Below are 19372 nucleotides of genomic sequence, written 5' to 3'. Positions count from 1 at the left end.
TAGCTAGCAGAAGTTATGGTGAATGTTGTGGGTGGAAACAGTTACGGTAGTTGCTTTATTAGTAGTACCAGGCTAGGTGTGGTAGCAGTTTTGTCAAGTGTGGCGATTGTGGTAGGTTTGGTTGTTGAGGTTATAGTAGGTTTGGTTGCTGAAGGTCTGTAGTAGGTGTGGTAATTGTGGTATTTGTGGATTAAATTGTGGTAGGTGGAATTGGTTATGGTAGATGACGGTGGTTTTGCTGCGTGCAACAGACTTGGTAGTAGTTGTGGTAGGTGTGAATGAGGGGCTACCAGGACCACATAGACCCCCCTCCCCCACCCCCACTTCCGCCATGGGTATCTGGGCATTTCCGGTCCCTGTTAAGCACTTCCGGTTCTCGGGTGGGTGGAGGGAAGGGGAGGGGAGTCTGTGCTTGGTCTGGGGGAGGGTGGGAAGGATATATGGTAGGGATGATGGCTGTATGGTGTAGGAGTGAGGAATGGGGTTGGGGGTGGTTGGGGAGGGGGAAAAGGAAAGAATGTTTGATGGAGATGATAGCTATAGCTGTGGCGTGGGGGGTGATTGAGGGGAGGGGGAGAGGGAGTTTAGAGGGGTGATAAGGGTGGGGGAGGGGATATACTTGGTGAGAGGAAGAGGGGGAAGGATGGGATTTATGGTAGGGATAATGGATGTATGATGATGGGAGAAGGGTAGGGCTGGTGGTGTGGAGGCTGGGGGAAGGGGAGGAAGAATTGTATGGTAGGGGGTGAGGGAGGGGAAGTAGGGATGGGTAAAGGAGGGGTTGTACTATTGACTGGTAGAACATGAATAGGTCCATGCTGGGGCAGTTCTTACAAGAGTAGGCTAACTAAACTAGAATAAGATAAGGGTAGCAAAGACGAAGGCATTCCTCCATCCACCAAACCCTCCAGCTGAAGCTGGCAAGAAAAGTCAGAAGGATCACCCCACAGTATGGAAAAACTGGCATGGACATTTTATAGGAAAGTGTGAAAGAAGAAGAGACTATCATTGTGAAACCAGATGAGTGAGGAAAGGAAAGGAAGTATGGAAGGGATGATAACTTTATGAATAGGGGGTGAGAGTGGGCTATAATAGGGATAGTGGTGGGATGAACTGTGGGAGAAGAGGGCAGTGTGGTGTGTTTGGAGGAAAGGGAGGGAAATGGTGTAGAAGGTAAGGGAGGAGTTCAGGAAGTGTGGTGGGGGCGATGTTCGGGAAGGGGGATATGAAGGGGTGAGGGAGAGGCTTTATAAAGTAGGAGTGAGGGTGACAAGGGGTAGATGGGGGTATGGTTGAGTGAGGGTGGAAAAGTGAGGTTATGATGGGGTTAAGAAGGAGAGGCGAGGATGTGGTAATGTTAGGATGAAAAAGCTAAGTGGTGGGTGTGTGGTAGATGAGAGTGTGGTGGGTTGAGGGAAGGAAGTTAGGTGTAGTGGGTTGAGGGAAGGAAGTTAGGGTGTAGTGGGTTGAGGGAAGGAAGTTAGGGTGTAGTGGGTTGAGGGAAGGAAGTTAGGGTGTGGTGGGGTCGGATTATTGGTTGGGTGGGTGGGCGGAGGAGGGGGACTGAATTGTTGAGTTGGAGATGCAAGATTTGGGTTGCAGGGAATGTAGTAGTGGTAGTAGGGGGATTGAGCAGAGAGGTGGTGGTGTAGTGGAAGTTGAAGAACTAGTATTGATTTTTTAAAGGGATTTGTAGATTCGTATATCATTAGGATAAAATACAATTAAGTGTTGTAGATAATTATTTGAACAACCTATAATAGAATATACGTGTGAGTTTGTATTTGATGGTGTTATGAGAGAATGAATTTTGTGAGAAAATTAATTGAGGGGATAGCCTTCCCCCTAAAGATGTGAATACACAACAGCGCTTGGGATAATTCGTGTTTCCTTTTCCTCGTGCATATCAGCATATCTATGAATCACATGTTATTAAATGATTTAATTGCATATAGATATATGTATATACAGTAGTGTGTATAGATAGATAGATGGATATAGATATAGATAGGTAGATAGATAGATAGATCAATATATATATATACTGTATATGGTACCAATACATGTGTCTATCTATCCATTGCCAGATGCCTCAGTCCTGTAAGGGGTGGTCACATACAAATCGTCTCTATGTCACCCTGTCCAATGCCACTTCACTGCCTTGCTCCCAGCTCTCTCTCCCCCCCCCTTCTCATATACCTCACCACTCCCTCCCTCCATCTCATCCTCGGCCTACCCCTTCATCTCCCCCCTCCATCTCACTCGCATATACTCTCCTCATTAGTCTCTCTCTCTCCATCCTCTCCACATGGCCAAACCACCTCAGTGTATTTCTCCTAATGCTTCTATCACATCCACATCCACACCTCAGTGCTCCTTCACTTTGTCATTTGCCAGTCTGTCTCTCCATGTAACTCCACATGCTCATCTCAAATAACTCATTTCCACTGGTCTTACTTTTGACTTGTGCCCTTCCAGCAAGGTCCAAGCATCACTTCCATAGGTTAGAGTTGGTAGAGTATCACAGTTCTGTCATGCAGTGACTTTTTTTACTTCCATGCTCACTTCCCTGTTCTTTATTACTGCTTTCAAAGAACAGGCAACCTTTCTTCCCTGTTGTACTCTTTCAAGCACTTTACCCTCTAAACATCCATCCTTACTCATCACACTACCGATGTACTTATATTCACACACATTTTCCATTTCCTCCTCATCCAACCTGTCTGTACAATCAGTGCCTTCACTTCTCTCAAAGGCCTTAACTTTACTCTTCCCTATATTCACCTTTAGATTCCGTTTCATACACACACTCCCAAACACTTTCACTGAGCATTCGTGTTCCCCTATGTCTTCACATAACATTACAGTATCATCTGCAAACAACAGTAGCTACAGGGAGTTTCCAAACGCTGCCCTCTCTCATTAGGGTCACTCCAACATCTGCTGCCCTACCTTGTACAGTATCTCCTTTATAACCCCATCCATGTACAAATTGTGCAGCAATGAGGACATGACACATCCCTGTTTCAATCCAACATTCAGATAGAAAAATTCACTCAATTCACTATCCACAATCACAGTAGCCTCTTACTTACTCTTCACGGCATTCAACAGCTTCTCACTCACTCCATATATCTTATAATATTTTCCACATTCCCTGTCTATTCACCCTGTCATATGCTTTCTCGAAATCCCTGAAGGCTGCATACAACTTCTTTCCCTTCTCTAAAAACTTTTCCACTAAAGACCTAAGAATGAAAATCGGATCTGCACAACCTCTTCCCTTCCTAAATCCTCCCTGTTCTTCTCCAACAAATTCCTCTGTTTGTGGCCACCCCTTATGGGATTGAGGTGTTTGGCAGTATGTATATATATATATATATATATATATATATATATATATATATATATATATATATATATATATGTATATATATATATATATATATATATATATATATATATATATATGTATATATATATATATATATATATATATATATATATATATATATATACTGTGTACATATGGATGGATAGATATGACTTACTAATGAAATACGAAACGCTTAACACTTATTAGCATCCACACACTCACGAAAGAAAAACTTCTGGAAGCCCCATGTGACAACTAAAATTTCCCAAGATTAATAAGATACTTCTGTCACATAATCCCTTTCCTATGAAGTGGTGATTGATTCATGTTTATTATTCATTTTTTTGCTGAAGAATACCCACATTATGTGTTTTTGTTGGCTTAATTGCTGACTCGATTAGCCTGGACAGAAACTATGAGTGAAGAGGTTGGCTGTGGCAGAAGAATGGTGCGCTGGTTCAGACTCTCCTCAGGCAGCAGGTTGGTTTTGGTTTCTCTTGTAGGTAGGGTTGAGCTTCATTTAAACAGGGTTCAGCGATACTCTTCTTATCTGCAGATTCCTATTTTGTCAAGGCCGTAAGTAACATGCTAAGTTTACCCTCATTTATTCATATACTGGTCCAGTGCGGTGTTCAAGTCTTTAGTTTTTACAACTATACTCAACTGGCATCATAACTTACTGTTGCATTGAATGAGAAAAAAGTTTAAACATTTTTTGCTTGTGGGAATGTGCCTGTGAGGTTAAAACTTAACATGTGCCAAATTTCTGAATTGTCGATGTTCTGTAGTATGAATCTGGTGTGTGAAGAAATTGTAATGATGATTTATGCATATTATGTGTATGGTGTAATGTATGGTGTTGATAATTGTGTGTGATGTGTTACTTCTTATAGTCACTTTCCTGACACAGTAGTGTAATATCTTCCCTCACATAACACTTTCATTATGCATCATTTCACAAGTTTTGGTTGCTATTGTGACTCCACATAAACAGGCCATGCTTTTCTTCTTATGACTTTTATCTTATCCTCCTAATAAATAACATCGTCTCACAGAGTCAGTATTGCCTAACAGTTAAATAAATCCTATCCAACACTGTCACTTTTATTCCAACAGCTCCCCTTAAGTTTATGGCATATACAGTACAGTATTTGGTTCAATGCAAAGATGATGCAGCATTCCCTTTGTCACCCACATTCATGACAGAACTATAATATCACCTAACAAAAGCCCATAGATGCTGTTGCATCTCAGGTTCCATTCATGAGATAATAGTCAAATAGTTTTCATTATGGTGACATGTTTCATCATGTTGCCATCTGACACCTTGTTGACAAGACTTTTGGAACTGGAAAGGTTAGACATAGCCTTCATTTACCTTTTCATTACAAGAAGTCTTCCCTAAGCTGAATAAAATCATCTGGAGATAGATTGTAAGATAAAACCAATTAAAGACATCATTAAAATCAAGAGTTAAATAAGGAATTCCTTGATACACATGACAGTAATATCCCCTCACCTTTACCATCTTATTGTAGCCCATTTAGTTTGATTGCAACCCAGGTGATAATGCGTGATTATAACAGTAATATTCCCTCATTAACATTATCTTGTTTCTTCTAGCGACCCCTTGGTTCGAGTGCGTGCTCAGGTGATGATGCGTGATGACAGCACTGGAGGGTGGGTACCCATGGGTGGGGGTGGCCTGTCCAATGTGTCTGTCAGGAAGCGTGTCACTCAGCCAGACCTTGACGGCCCCAAACATGAATATCTCATCTACGGCAAGAGAATATCCGACCAGAATGTGAGTACAGTACTGTATATGCACCATAGTTGAAACAGAGCATTGGATGGGTTAGTCAGGGAAAGAAGAGGCAAGTACCTACAGAAGATCATAAATTTAAATAGTTTATGTCTGATTGATGTAATTTCTGCTAAACCTGGAGATGCTACATCAGTAGCTGTAGATGTTGTTGTGTTTGATAATGTTTACATATCTACAGATGGCCCTTTCTTGTTCACATATATGTACAGAATTTCAGAGTGTATGTGAGTGAGGTGGAGGGGGAGAGAGGGAGGGGGAGGCCAAGGATGAAATGGAGGGATGGAATGGAGAGGTATGATATATGAGAGAGGGGGGGTGTGAGTTGGGAGCAGGGCAGTGAAATGGCGGGGTACAGGGCAATGTGGAGGCAATTTGTTTGTGGCCACCCCGCAATGGATTAAGGCGTCTGGCAATAGATATATAGAATTTCAGTAGTATATGTAAGTGCTAGTAGGAGCAGTACAGCTTCATCTTTACTTTGGTACACAAAGATTCACTTGGAATGGGGGATCAAGAACATGACTTTGATATTAGTGGGACTTGGTATACAGTGAACAGTACACTCAAAGAAAGTCCCCACTACAATCACTGCATCCTATGCTGTAGGAAGTATAAAGCTGCTAAGCAGTAAAATATTTTTATGACAAATAGAAAGAACCAGAGGCTTGGAACATGCAGTATTGCCCTCTCCAAAGAATCTGTTGATTATATGATGCCTGGACAGTTGTGTTTAAAAGACTGGGATTAAGTCCAAGGGAAAGACAGACAGAAAAAGACAGTTCCATTATTGACCACTTTGTACCACTCCCGCACCAGTACAAAGAGGGGGAGTTTTCAGCCCCCTGTCGCACCTACCCTTAACACATTTACTCACATTTCATAACAAACTGAAACACAAAGGTACAGTAATATTCTTTTATCCATATTTAGAAGGATTGAAACAAAGTTGTAAATGAAAATAACTATTGTATTAAACTATTGTATTATGGTTCCAGAGTTGTTCTCTCCTAGCCATAAGCTTCTGGTAAGATCTGTCTATCTATTGCCAAATGCCTTAATCCCATAAGGGGTGGCCACAAACAAATCACCTCCATGTTGCCCTGTCCCCCGTCGTTTCATTGCCCTGCTCCCAGCTCACATCCCCCTCTCTCATACACCTCTCCACTCTATCTAACCATCTCATCCTTGGCCTTCCCCTCCCTCTACCCCCCTCCATCTCATTCTTGCCCTCCCCCTCCCTCTACCCCCCTCCTACTCACTTGCATACCTCTCCTCGTCAGTCTCATTCTCTCCATCCTCTCCACATGGCCAAACCACCTCAGTGTGTTTCTCCAATGCATCCTGTCACATCCACATCCACACCACAAGCTCCTTGACTTCTTCATTTGTCAGTTTGTCTCTCCATGTGACTCCACATGCTCCTCTCAAATACAGTAACTCATTTCCACTGGTCTTACTCTTGGCTTGTGTCCTTCCAACAAGGTCCAAGTTTCACTTCCATAAGTTAGAGTTGATATCACAATACTCTCATGCAGTAACTATTTCACTTCCATGCTCACTTCCCTGTTTTTTATCATTGCTTTCAAAGAACCAGAGACCTTTCTTCCTTGTTGTACTCTTTCAAGCACTTTACCCTCTAAACTTCCATCCATACTCAAAGCACTACCCAAGTACTTAACCCCTAAAGTACTAATAGGATCGATCAATCCTTTTCCAGAATTTGGCTTGATGCCTAATAGGATCAATATAGGAGCCTTTGTAAAAAACTGTGGACACTAAGCTTCGGCCCAATTGGGACATATATTGATGCAAACCAATGAGAACTAAGTTCTGAGTAGGGAGGGGGGAGGATCCAGGCCCCTACCCATGGTGGAGGGGGGGTGATTCCCCCACCGCCCTCTAGCCACCTTCCTCTACCCTAATACCTTTGTTCCTTCTCCCCCTCCCTTGCATGTGACTGGACTCACAGCTCCTCCTACCAATTCTATAAAGCTGATTTTTCCATGCCACACTCCCCCCACCATCCTCCCTCATTCACCCCTCCTCCACCCCTTCATACTCCCTCCACCTCTAGCTACTTTCTTGCTGTGGCTATGTGGTAAACATTTGACATATGAGAATGATATATACATTTTCTGGTGTGCAAAATCAAGTTCTTTCATTCTATAGTAACCAAAATTAATGTTGGTGCAATTTTTTATTCTCTCTCTCTCTTCCTGTATGCAAAGGTTGCCAGTGTCAATTTTTGACATCTCTGACAGGCTATAGCTTAGAAAGCAGTTGGTCTGGAATGCTCTGGTTTGCGGCATAAGGTGTGTAAATTCAAGCTCTAAATCATGGGCATAACACTTTTTACTTCTGTAAGAGTTGAAAAATTGGCTCCATATACAGATTTTCATGCCGGTATGGGCAATTGAATTGCATATCCTAGGGGTTAATGCACTCATATTTTCCATTTTCTCCTCATCCAACCCCCACTGTACATTCAATGACTTAATTTCTCTTGAAGACCATAACTTTACACTTCCCTACATACACCTTTAGATTCCTTTTCTTACACTCTCCCAAACTCATTCACCAAGCCTAGCAGCTCTGTTTCGTCTTCACATACCAACACGGTATCATCTGCAAACAACAGTGCAGAGAGTTTCCACATGCTGCCCTTTCTCATTAGGGCTGCCTGAACATCTGTTGAGATATGAATATTATATTGTGTATACCTGTATTGTACCGATTCTCTTTATTTTATTAATGTATATGCATTTTTTATTACTTCTGAATAGTTGAAACAAATTCTTAGTCATCCAAAACATTCACAGCCTTAATTATCTCTGCTTACCAGTATACAGTATATATTTTTTGTTAGGGTCGGATCTGATAGTCATAATTCTTCATAGCCCAGGCGTACAACATATAAACAGTGAATGAATTGATTAATGAAATAAGCAAGTGTTCCATATGTTGTTCCTTTATTTTTGTTATTTACTTTTTAGTTGTATGCATTTCAAATGTTTAGTTATTGTATAATTTTCATAATCATGTTTTCTTCTTCTTCTTCTTCTTCTTTCCAGTAATAACCTTGTAATCTGTGTGGGCTATGTTCCCAATACCTCATCCACTACCACACCCAGTGAATAATTACGGTATCTTAAAGGTTAATATACCTTACTTTAGTCAGAATGGAACTAAGCTTAGGACTCTGTGCCAGGAACTGTCTTTAATGATAATAAGGCAATGGCATTTTAACAACATCACACATGAAATTCTGGGATGAGTTCCATTATGACTTAAGCTAAGAGAGATATTAACTGAACTTTCAAATAACGTTTTAAGTTTGTGAATACATGCCGATAGCGTTTTTTGAGCTTGCAGATCTTGAGGTTATTTTGAAGGCTAAATGATGAACGAATTTACAGAATGGTTTATTCTACTGAGCTTGCTCTTGATCTTTTTCCTACTTTTCCCTTTTTTTTTTCCAAGTATATACACTCCCTGTTTATTAACAAAGAATTGCAGTGTGATAGTACTTTTTTTTATTTTTTATTACAGTATAATTTTACTGATGCTACTTTCAGCACTCCCCCCCCCCCCAGCTAAAAGTGAGAAACGGAAAAATTGATGATGTTGATGGTGATAAAATTTTGTAATTAATCTTGCTAACTACCATTATATCATTGCAGGTGGTTTTAAGTTGTACAATAAGGAAAGATTTCGAGTACAACAAAGTCATGCCTGCATTTCACCACTGGAAGAGCGGCGACATGAAGTTTGGGCTGACGTTTCTGACTGCAGCCGATGCCCGAGCTTTCGACAAGGGCGTTCGCATGGCAGTGGATGATCTCCTAGATGGTCAGTATATGCCGTAGAATTTATATAGCAGGCTTTGATTATTTAGCAGTGTTGAATGATATAGCTTTTTCCTGTAGATTTTTGAATTGTTGAATTTGTGGTAGGACTTGTTTTATACAGTTTTCCAGTCTTATGTGAAACATTCCCATCCACAGAATTCATTCGCAAATTCATAGATTGTCAGCCTTGTATGAAGTAGCTCTGTTGTGTATCTTTTGAAGAGTGGACCTATTATGAGTTAGCTTTATTTAGTTTTTTTTTTTTTAACCTTGTATGAATTGTTCTCAACATTGGAATTTACATAACAGGCATTAAGTATTTGCCAGTTGTGTATGGTAAAGCCTCTCCTTTTAGCTTTATAAACCATTAGGCTTTGTTTTTTATTAAGAAATATTCCCATCCCCAGAAATTCTTTAGCAAGCATTAATCTTACTCACTATGTATGAATTAGCCCTGTTGTGTGGCTTTTGAATGATGGGATTTGTAAGTTGGCCATAGTTTATAGTACAAAACATTTCCATCCTCAAAAAGTTATGTAGCAGGCATCAGTTGATTGGTCATGTATGAAGCAGCCCTTTCCTGTAATGTACCTCTTGAGCACTCGAATTTGTTGTGTGTAGAGTTTTCTAGTTCTCTATGGAACATTCTCCTCCACAAAATTTGTGTATCAGGCTGTAAGTTATCATTTTTGGTTGGCATTAATTTCATTATGTAGCTTTTGAACATAAAAAATATCTGTGTTAAGCCTAAGTTTTCCATTCTTGTGTGAAACATTCCCATCCCTGAAATTTATGTGCCAGGAATTAATCTTACCAGACTTGTATGAGGTATGGTAATTTTTCTGTAACTTTTTAAACTGTTGATTAATGTTGCAGGCTTTGTTCCACTTATAGTTTTCCAGCCTTCTATGAAACATTCCTTTCCTCAGAATTTGTATAGCTGGCATTAATTGTTTAAGATTTGTCATCTGTTCAGGCTTCCTGTAGTTCTGTAGAAATAAGTATCATGATCTGTTGGAATTTCAGCTTACCAAAAAACAGCTTTGTCATTAAGTGATGTAGGTAATACTGTGGTAGTTCTCACAGTTCCTGTATTAATTGGTTATGCGCCCATTTGTTATTCAGAACTTGGCTTTTACTTATTTAAGCATCTAGATAGTGTTGTTCCACATTTGAAGTCATGTAAATACAGTATGAATGTTTCATAGAGAATGGCTCGCACAGACTTTAGTCACTCGTATAAAGTTGCTGATGAAGCAAATCTTTGTTCACTGGCAGTTACTTGTGAAATCATACATTATTATTTATTTATTTATTTATTGCAAATAACTCATCAGCAGTGACTGAGGAGCATGTGTATCAAAGAATTTAACTTTTAGTGTTTTGCTCACATACGAGGTCTATCCATTAAGAAACCAAACTTTTTTAATGGCATACCAGCCATCCAGCGTAACTTGATCATGACAGCAGCGCTGTGTAGGAGTGACTTTCAGCTTTAGTCTAACACTAGCTGCATCACGCCACGTCACTTAGCTACTGAAGTACACGCCCTTGAGTGAACGCGTGTTTAGTGCACTATGTGAATTTTAGTCTGTCTCTTCTGTCGTCTGAAATCAGCAGCCTTTCATGATGTGTTTCAACTTGGTAGGGGGGAAGTCTACAAGAGCCAAATCCAGAGAGGAGGGTGGTTGGGGGACGATAGTTGTCTCATGCATTGCCAAATAGTCACGAATAAGGAATTATGAGTGAGCAGGTGCATTGTCATGGTGCAGCATCCAGGTTTTGTTTGTGCACGCATCAGGCCTTTTCCTTTGCACTGCCTCCCTCAAACACTTTAGGACATCTAAGTAAAACTATTGACTGTATAACCACGTGGTACAAACTCATGATGAATGACACTCTTCCAGTCAGAAAAGATGGTCAACATCACCTTCACATTTAAGCGACTCTGATGTGCTTTCTTTTGTCGCATGATGATGTCCCTGCCTGCTGGGACGACTGTCTTTTTGTTTCATCATTGTAGCTGTGCACCCATGTTTCATCACCTCTTATGACATTTTCCAGAAACTTTTTGTCAGCATTTGAACAATCAAACAGCTGACTGACTGTGACATGGTTTTCTTTTTGGTCATGTGTCAGCAGATGCGGCACAGATTTTGCAGCAACATGACAGATCTTCAGTTTTTTTTTTGGTTAAAATTGTGTTGCATGAACTTTTACAGATGCCTACTTCATCGGAAACTTCACAGACAGTCAGGCGATGATTTTCACGAATCACAGCACACACTTTCTCAACATGATCATCATCTCTTGACGTGGAAGGCTGTCCAGGCTTGGGATTGTCTTTGTTGGATGTTCTTCCTGATTTGAACTGCTGGAACCAGTTGTGGACTTGCGTACAGCTCAAACAATCCTCCCCATAAGTCTGTTGTAACATTTGAAAGGTCTCCATAGAAGTTTTTCACAATTTAAAATAAAATTCATGCAAACACGTTCTCTTCAACATCCTTCATCGATCAGATTGCACCAAATGGTCAAATAAACTAAGCACACATTCACTCAAGCGCTTGTACCTCAAATGACTAAGTGACGCAGCATGATTAGGCTGGTGTTACACTGAATCTCCAAGTCGCCCCTAGACAGCGCTCCCATTGCGACCATGCTACAGCAGTGAGTTGGTGTGCTGTTTAAAAAGTTTGGTTTCTTGTTTGTACAGACCTTGTATATTAAAGATATCAAATTGGATGCCGTGTGGAGTATTTGTGGCATTGAATGTATGAGTTGGTTCATTCCTCCTAACAGTTTTTTAGTTTACTTTAGTTATCAGTGTTAATCCTTTCAGTATGGTGACATCGTTTCTAATTTATTTTATCTCCAGGCTGTTTTATTCAGCTTGAGAGAAACGTCTTAGTGTAGAAGTTAGAAACCCACCACTAACCACAGCGTGAGAATTTTCCTAAGTTGTCAGAAATTGTGTAGGGGAGGCAGGAATAAATTTGAACATAGTCAGGGCAGTGAAAGTATTAATACATGCTCCAGTACAGTTTCCTAAATTAATATCATTACGGTACTTTTCCTTCTAGTACATTTTGGAATGCTGACAAATCATCATCATCAATGTCATCATCATCATCATCATCATCTTCATCATCATCACAATCATCATCATCATCATCATCCGGACCTCCTTTCCCATCCTAGGGCAGGGTGAGGAATAGCAGTGGCCAGATAGCCAAAGTTTCCCTAATTCAATGGGCCATGTGTCCATTCAGTCATCATTCAAGCCCATGGAATCCTGGCTCCATCTGATAAGCCAAAAGTTTCCCAACAGTAGCTTCATATATACCTATCCGATAGAGTCAATCCAGATGCTGTCTCGTTAAAAAGAGGTGCCAAATCCCTGGTCATATGCTTCTCTGCACAAAATTCACCCAGCCTCAGCTTACGAACCTCTCTTCCTCACACACTCATTCACCATATCTCTCCACCTCCTACTTGGCCTTTCTCTCCTCCTCCCTCCTTCAGATTCGCTCAGATATACCTTTTTCACCACTGTATTGTCATTCAGTCTCTTCACATGGTCATACCATCTCGGTATACTCTCTTCGACTTGTATCTACAGACTTACTCTGCATCCATCACGAATCGCATTATTCCTTATTTTATCCCCTCTCTGTACTCCACATACATTCCTCAACAGTCTCATCTCCACTGTTCTTACTCTGGCACCAAGTAGCTTACCATCTACACTGTAGTGACCATACATACACAAAACCTTTTACAGTCCTTCTCTGTCAACTTTGTTGTGTGATTTTTCCAGATCCATAAATGCCATAAACACCTTATAGTTCTTCTCACAAGCCTTCTCCATTATCTGTCTTACTGCAAATATTTGATTCACACATCCTCTGCCACTCCCAAAGCCACCCTGTTTATCACTCATTAGGTCTTCCGATATCTCTCATACTTTCTGTATAATAATTCATCCATATAGCTTCGCAGCAACACTCAATAGACTTATGCCACAATAATTCTTGCACTAACTTTGCTCACCTTTATTCTTGTATTGAGATACAGTCACGGCCTTTTTCATTCTACTGGCACAGTTTCACCCATCCAAGCCTTCTTACATACCTCCAACGAGCACTTCATTCCACTCTCTCCACTACACTTAATCATCTCTACATACACCTCATCAGCACCTTCTGCTTTGCCATTTTTCAGCCGTTTCACAGTGTTCTTCACTTCCGCGAGTGTCACGTTTCCTGGCACTACAGTCCTTCTCTGTCCCCAAAACCAGTCATGTTTACAACAGCTGTACTCTTTCCATTACCATTCATCAGACTTTCAAAGTATTCTTTCCGTCTGGTCCTTACTTCATCCCCATGGGTTAATAATCTACCACTTACCCTTCACACTTTCACATTTCTATCCACTGTCACATCTACGGTACATTTCTGCACCTCATTCCAGAATAACTTCCTATTTTCAGAGTAATTTGCATTCAGTTTTCTTCTTAGATCATAATTTACCTCCCTGTTTTTCCTCTTCACTAGTATCTTCACATGTTTCTTGCTCTCAGTATATTCAGTTCTTATTTCAGTTGAACCCCTGTCCTGTATCCACTCTAGCCACTTCTTCCCCTCTTCCTTTGCTGCTGTCTTAACCTCTTCATCCCACCATTCCGTACCTTTTTTCTTTTTTGTTACTCTTGTAACACAACACACCGCTTTAAGATTCTTAACTAAACAAACCCCATATGCATTCCACACGTTGTCCAGATCCATTTCATTTCAGTTCACTGATTCCAACTCCTCCCCTACTTTGGCCTCGTATTCATCTGCCATTTCTTTAATTCTCAGCTTCTTGACTTTCAGTCTCTCTCTCTGACTACTTCTCTCTCATGTTTCACCTCACACCTCTCAGCTTTATCCTGCATACCACAAGCATATGATCTGACAAACCTCCACATTGTCCTCTCATTGCCCTCGTATCAGCAACACTTCCTGCATCGTTTTCTCAGTGAGCATGTAATCAGTCAGGCTCCTTTCAACACGATCTCCGTTTCCTGTGCACCATGTACAGTAAATTTATGTGCATCTGTATGTTTGAAGTAAGGGTTACAAATGCACAACCTCTTTTTGTGACACATATACTTCATTTGCTTTCCATTATTATTCACTTCTGGTACTCCATTACTACCCATTTTGTCATTCACAGGACCAGTGCCTACTCTGATTCATATCGCCCATTACACAGAATAATAATTGGGGAGGGAAAAAAAAAAAACAGTGTGGGCATGCCAGCTGGCCTCATTTATGCAGCCTATGGAAGGGACTGTTAGTGTATGCAGAAATCATCATACATATAACTTTATTATTTTTTAAAAGATATTGAGTTTCTGGGTAATGACATTTCGTATGTTGACTGTACATCAAGGTAAGGAAAACAGAAGAGAAGTTGTGATGAAAGTGTATGTGTTTTCCAATATTTGTATATAGAGTCCTTGAAAAAACTGGCCTGTTATATGAGGCTTATGATACTGTACTAGTAAAGGAGTGATGAAAGAACAGTACCTATACGGATTATTACTTGTGACACAAACAGAAGCTCTGAAATGGAAGTATAAGCTTAGGGTTTGAATTTTACAGCTGTATTCTTAAAACTGAGTATGCAAAGGTGTAAGCAAACCTGCTGTTTTTGACAGTTATTGATGGAAACTTTGATGAGAGTGAAGTCTGCCTGGCTTTTTTACCCCATTGCTGAATGAATTTGGAAACATGGTGTGCAGGCTGATCACATGCTCGAACTCTTCCAGCATTTATTGTCAGAAACTAATGGTGTGCGCACACCTTTGTCTTCCTAATTTAAGAATATCTTTGGTGGTGTGGGTATAAAAGCATACAGCATGTGAAGTGATGTGGACATTCAGTATACAAAGAATGCAGTGTGACTGATTGATAAAAACAGTATATGAAAGTAAAATATTATTAGTTATTGAAAGTGATTCTCTATGTTATCGTGTGGAAGGAGTTGAGCCGTGTGATAGCTTGAGAAGAAATGCAAATTATGACAAAAGATGTATTTCAAAACTGAACAACCTTGAGACTTTTCTGCCATGGCCATACCTTGTTTGATACTTCCCAGGATTGAGTACAGTATTCAATTCAGATGTATATTATGATCGAAGCATGTTTGGTAATAACCCATTTGCACTGTAACTTAAGTAATGCGGGCTGGTGATGTAGAATTAATGTGGTCCTACTATATTTACCTTTCAGCCTTCTTTATAATAGGAATATTGTATAGTTGTTTGTATTTTCCTTTATGTGGAGAGTCACCAATGAGTACTTTCTTCATAGAAGTATCACTAGTACTGTATTGTGTTTTCATTTGTTTTTACTGCAAAAGTCAGTTTGAAAATAGTTGCCCAAGGATTTGTGATAACCATATATTTGTAAATAAATAAATCCACCTCCCTCACTTAAAGCCAAGAACTGAAAAAGCTACAAATCAAAATCTCCCAATGAAGAGAACCCATATTTAGTAAACGTTAATTTATAATTGTTATATTAAAGAAATATGCTTTTTTTGTTTAGTTAGTTTTTAGTTCCTGCACAACTTTCCAGACAAGCCGACTACTGCTGAGTCAGTGAGCAGGGTACTTCAACCCCACCACTTCCTGGGAAGGCACTGGGCTCGGCGTGCGACCAGCCAGTGGCCCGGCAGGGGTGGAGGTAAAAGTCAGCAGACCAGTGGCAGGAAAGTCAAAAGGGTGGTAGACTGGGATCTGGTGGGAGTAGGTGTTCCTGATGGGAACAGGTTACATGGAAGTATAGAGAGGATGGAAGAGAAGAAACTGGAATGTGTGTGTTGCCAGTGTGAAATGGTGCAGTAATCAGTGTTTTGTGTTGTAACCATTGAAGTAGTAGTATTTGTTGTTACTGTTGTTGTCAATGTTGTAACTACAAGTGCACAGGAAGGTGTAAATGGTGGAGTTTGATCACAGCAAGCTGTGTTTGGCTTCGCCTTGTGAACTTCTGTCTAGATTACCATGCCAGGTCCTCTGGCTCAGAGGCAGGAAGATGAAATGTATTGGGTTACTCTCACTTCCTTGATATTGATAATGCAGTGTGAAGATCAGCACCCAGTTCGTTGGTTGCAGACAGTGAACAGTATAAGTGGAGTCAGTGCATAGGAGAACCAGTGAAGGATGTATGTTCCTGGAGAAGAAACACCATATGTAAAGAAAAGAACCAGGTTTATCAAACATTTCATTAGCTGAGAATACCATGTGGTCTTGTTTACCTTTGCATGCATAATATAAATCTTGAAGAGGTGTTTGGGGATTTAACTTACGTTTTGCCACCAGAGGTGTTGGTCAGTCATGTACCCGTAAAAGTTTTATATATCAGTGGCCTAGTTTCATGCTCCTACACCTTGAAAGGGGTAATAAATGGCTAGTGTTATCGTGTTTAAACATGTATGAATAATGAGCCCTCTCTCTAAGCATAGGTAATTGTGGATTGGAAGCTAATATTCATTTTATAGAGAAAATTAAATATACTATAGTTATGTAGCATGGCAGCTGTTAATGAAAGGAGTAGGGAAGATGGAAGGAATGGGTAAAGAACTGTAAGTTGAATTCACTGGAAATCTTAATATTTTTTGCATTCAGGCACTTTGTTTTGAAATTATGAGTATGCCAAAATTATGGTTAGCGTTGTTAAAAGTTTGAAGCTGCTGATGAAATAACTTCTGTTTATCATTGAAAGTTGCTCTCGAATCTGTGAAACTGAAATGAGTTATTATTATTATTATTTTATTATTAACCCTTTGAGATTCCGATGACGATTTTGAGCGTCATTTCAAATCCAACCTCAGAGATTCCAATGACGCTTTTAATTGTAATATTAAGATACTTTTGTAAAGTATTCATAAATTGCATTTACGCATCATAGCAAAGAAACTCGGGCATGATTTCGTGAGGTGGTTGCATTGTGCGTGGGGGGCAGTGCGCGTATGGTATGACTCATGGCTTTGTGTCAGGGCAAGGAACAAAGGCAGTTGCGCTGCAGCTGTTGTGATGGTCAGAGGTCATGTAATTGCCTCGCACTTTTCCAAGCTCTATCTCCATTATAATTGTTCGTCGTTTTCCTTTCGCTTTACCATAAATAACCATAATCTGTTTAGCACTTTAAAGGCAATTTGTTGTAGTTTCATATTGTTTAAACCAGATTTATATATCTTTATTAGATTTTTATTGCTGAATATTTTTCTATGGCAAGGTAAAAAAATTTTAGTTTTCATCTAACTTCACCTCGTCATTTTGACCTTTTTTGTTTCTTTGTTTTCATTTTTTGAATATACTGCAATAAACTACAAATATTCAGCCTTAGAGTAACACCACAACCAGCATTCAGTCGTAAAAGATGTATTTACACTGACTGATCGAAGGAAAGGTTTGCGAAGTGAATATGTGACCGAGAATCATAAAAGAAATTGCATCTTTTTCCTTTCACTTTATTGCACAAGAAAATGCATAAATAACCATAATCTGTATAGCACTGTAAAATTAATTTATTGTAGTTTTGCATGGTTTAAATCAGATTTGTATATCTTTAATAGTTTTTTTTTGCCAAATATTTTTTTACGGAGAGGTATAAAATTTTTGGTTTTCACCTAGGTTCAACTTGTCATTTTGACCTTTTATTTTCTTTGTTTTCCCTGTTTTAACATACTGCGATGAAGTACAACTATGTAGCTTTAACTGACCCCAAAACCAACATTTTATCATGAAAAGTGTATTTACACAGAACGATCAAAGAATAATATAACAGCGTGAAGTTGTGGGTAAGCGTGAGGCCTGCTGACTCTAGCACAGACATAATCCGTCCGGCCCAGGAACGTGATAGGGTTAACAGTATTATTTATTGGCACACAACTGAACCAGAGTACAGTATATGCATCTTAAAAAGTATCTCACTTAATGCTAAGTTGTACACACATCCTAGTCACTAAGTGAGAAATGACCACTATTTATGGTGGTGAGGAAGGATAAGATAGAAAATTGTTTGGTGGACAGTAGAGAGGAATGGAATATAGGGGTAAAACCGAGGCAGGATATGGTCGCATGGAATGCCTTCCTTTATCACCTTCGCTGAAGTCATTTTGTGGAGGAGTGGGGACGCTCATCATCCACTCACTCGATGTAGTGCTGCTTTGGGTGTCTGCCCTTTCCTCTCTTCCATCATTCCTCTTTTGTATTTCCTTCCATCATTCTTTCCTCTTTCTTCTTCCTACAGGTAACTTTACACTCCCTCTTCTGTCTTTCTTTCCTTCATTCTTTCCCCATCCTTCTGCCTATGGGTGACCGTACACTGAGTGACAATCCAAATGGTTTCCTGTACACCAGGAAACCATTTGCTATAATGGGTGGTAACCATATAACCAAATTATGGCCCCTGGTGGTTTAGTGGGTAATTACAGCGCTCCAATCGGATTGAGCCGGTGAAGGTTTATATCCAAGGGATGGTTGGGGTTTATTGCTTATGTAATGCCACTCAGTGATGAATGAGGCTGGTCACTCTCATCGTAAATGTCAGGACCAACTTGCCTAGCCCTGCACTCCTATGCTCCTCATGGGGCAATGTAAGATTGGATGATGATGATATATATATATATATATATATATATATATATATATATATATATATATCTTTAATATTATAAATGAGTGTGTTCAGGTGATAGCTGTGGCATTGTTGATAGAAAATTCAGTAAGGCACCAGATTTCACACCTAATAGGAATCGTGAAAAGTGCCACCAAAGTTGATTCTGCCAAAGTTTGAGCATTGAACTTATGGGATATAAGCTAATAGGGACCAGGCCTGTAAGAAAACTCACCCCCATAGTGTATTTCCTACTTTAAATGGCTCCTAATGTTACATGAAATGTTGCTGTTAACACGTTAAATCATAACGTAACATTAGATTAACAATAAATATAAAAACATCATATAATACATTTAAACACAGTACAGTCATCCGTTAACATTTGCTGGGGTTAGATAACAGAGACACCTGCTAATGTTAAAAATCCGCGGTTATCTGCTGCCCCCCCTTAAAAACATCTCTGGACTCCTCATTTCCTTATATAACTAAAGAAAAACCCTGTGTGCATGTTTACAACCACTTTATTTGATACAAGAACACTATACAACTACTGTACTTTATTTAAAAGAGAACACTAAAAGTTAAATAATGATTAGTGTACTCCTGCGTGGCCCACTAAAAGTTAAATAATGATTAGTGTACTCCTGCG

General features: G+C 39.7%; 1 protein-coding gene across 4 annotated transcripts in view; it reads left to right on the top strand.

Moving 5' to 3' along the window:
- Spred (Sprouty-related protein with EVH-1 domain) overlaps positions 1-19372 on the top strand; it is a 79721-nt gene that overhangs the window by 38461 nt on the left and 21888 nt on the right. For 2 of the 4 annotated variants that reach the window (XM_080272704.1, XM_080272696.1), the window contains exons 2-4: positions 5000-5180; positions 8882-9050; positions 15679-15786. In XM_080272704.1, coding sequence (XP_080128830.1) covers positions 5000-5180; positions 8882-9050; positions 15679-15786 — 458 coding nt within the window. The remainder of the gene's footprint in view (positions 1-4999; positions 5181-8881; positions 9051-15678; positions 15787-19372) is intronic. The other 2 variants (XM_080272717.1, XM_080272709.1) reach the window with 1 other exon arrangement.

This window comes from Coenobita brevimanus, chromosome 6 (genome assembly GCF_032717465.1).
Source record: "Coenobita brevimanus isolate Jiangsu-jjx chromosome 6, ASM3271746v2, whole genome shotgun sequence".
Lineage (NCBI taxonomy): Eukaryota > Metazoa > Arthropoda > Malacostraca > Decapoda > Coenobitidae > Coenobita > Coenobita brevimanus.
This window is presented reverse-complemented; position numbering and strand designations above follow the sequence as displayed.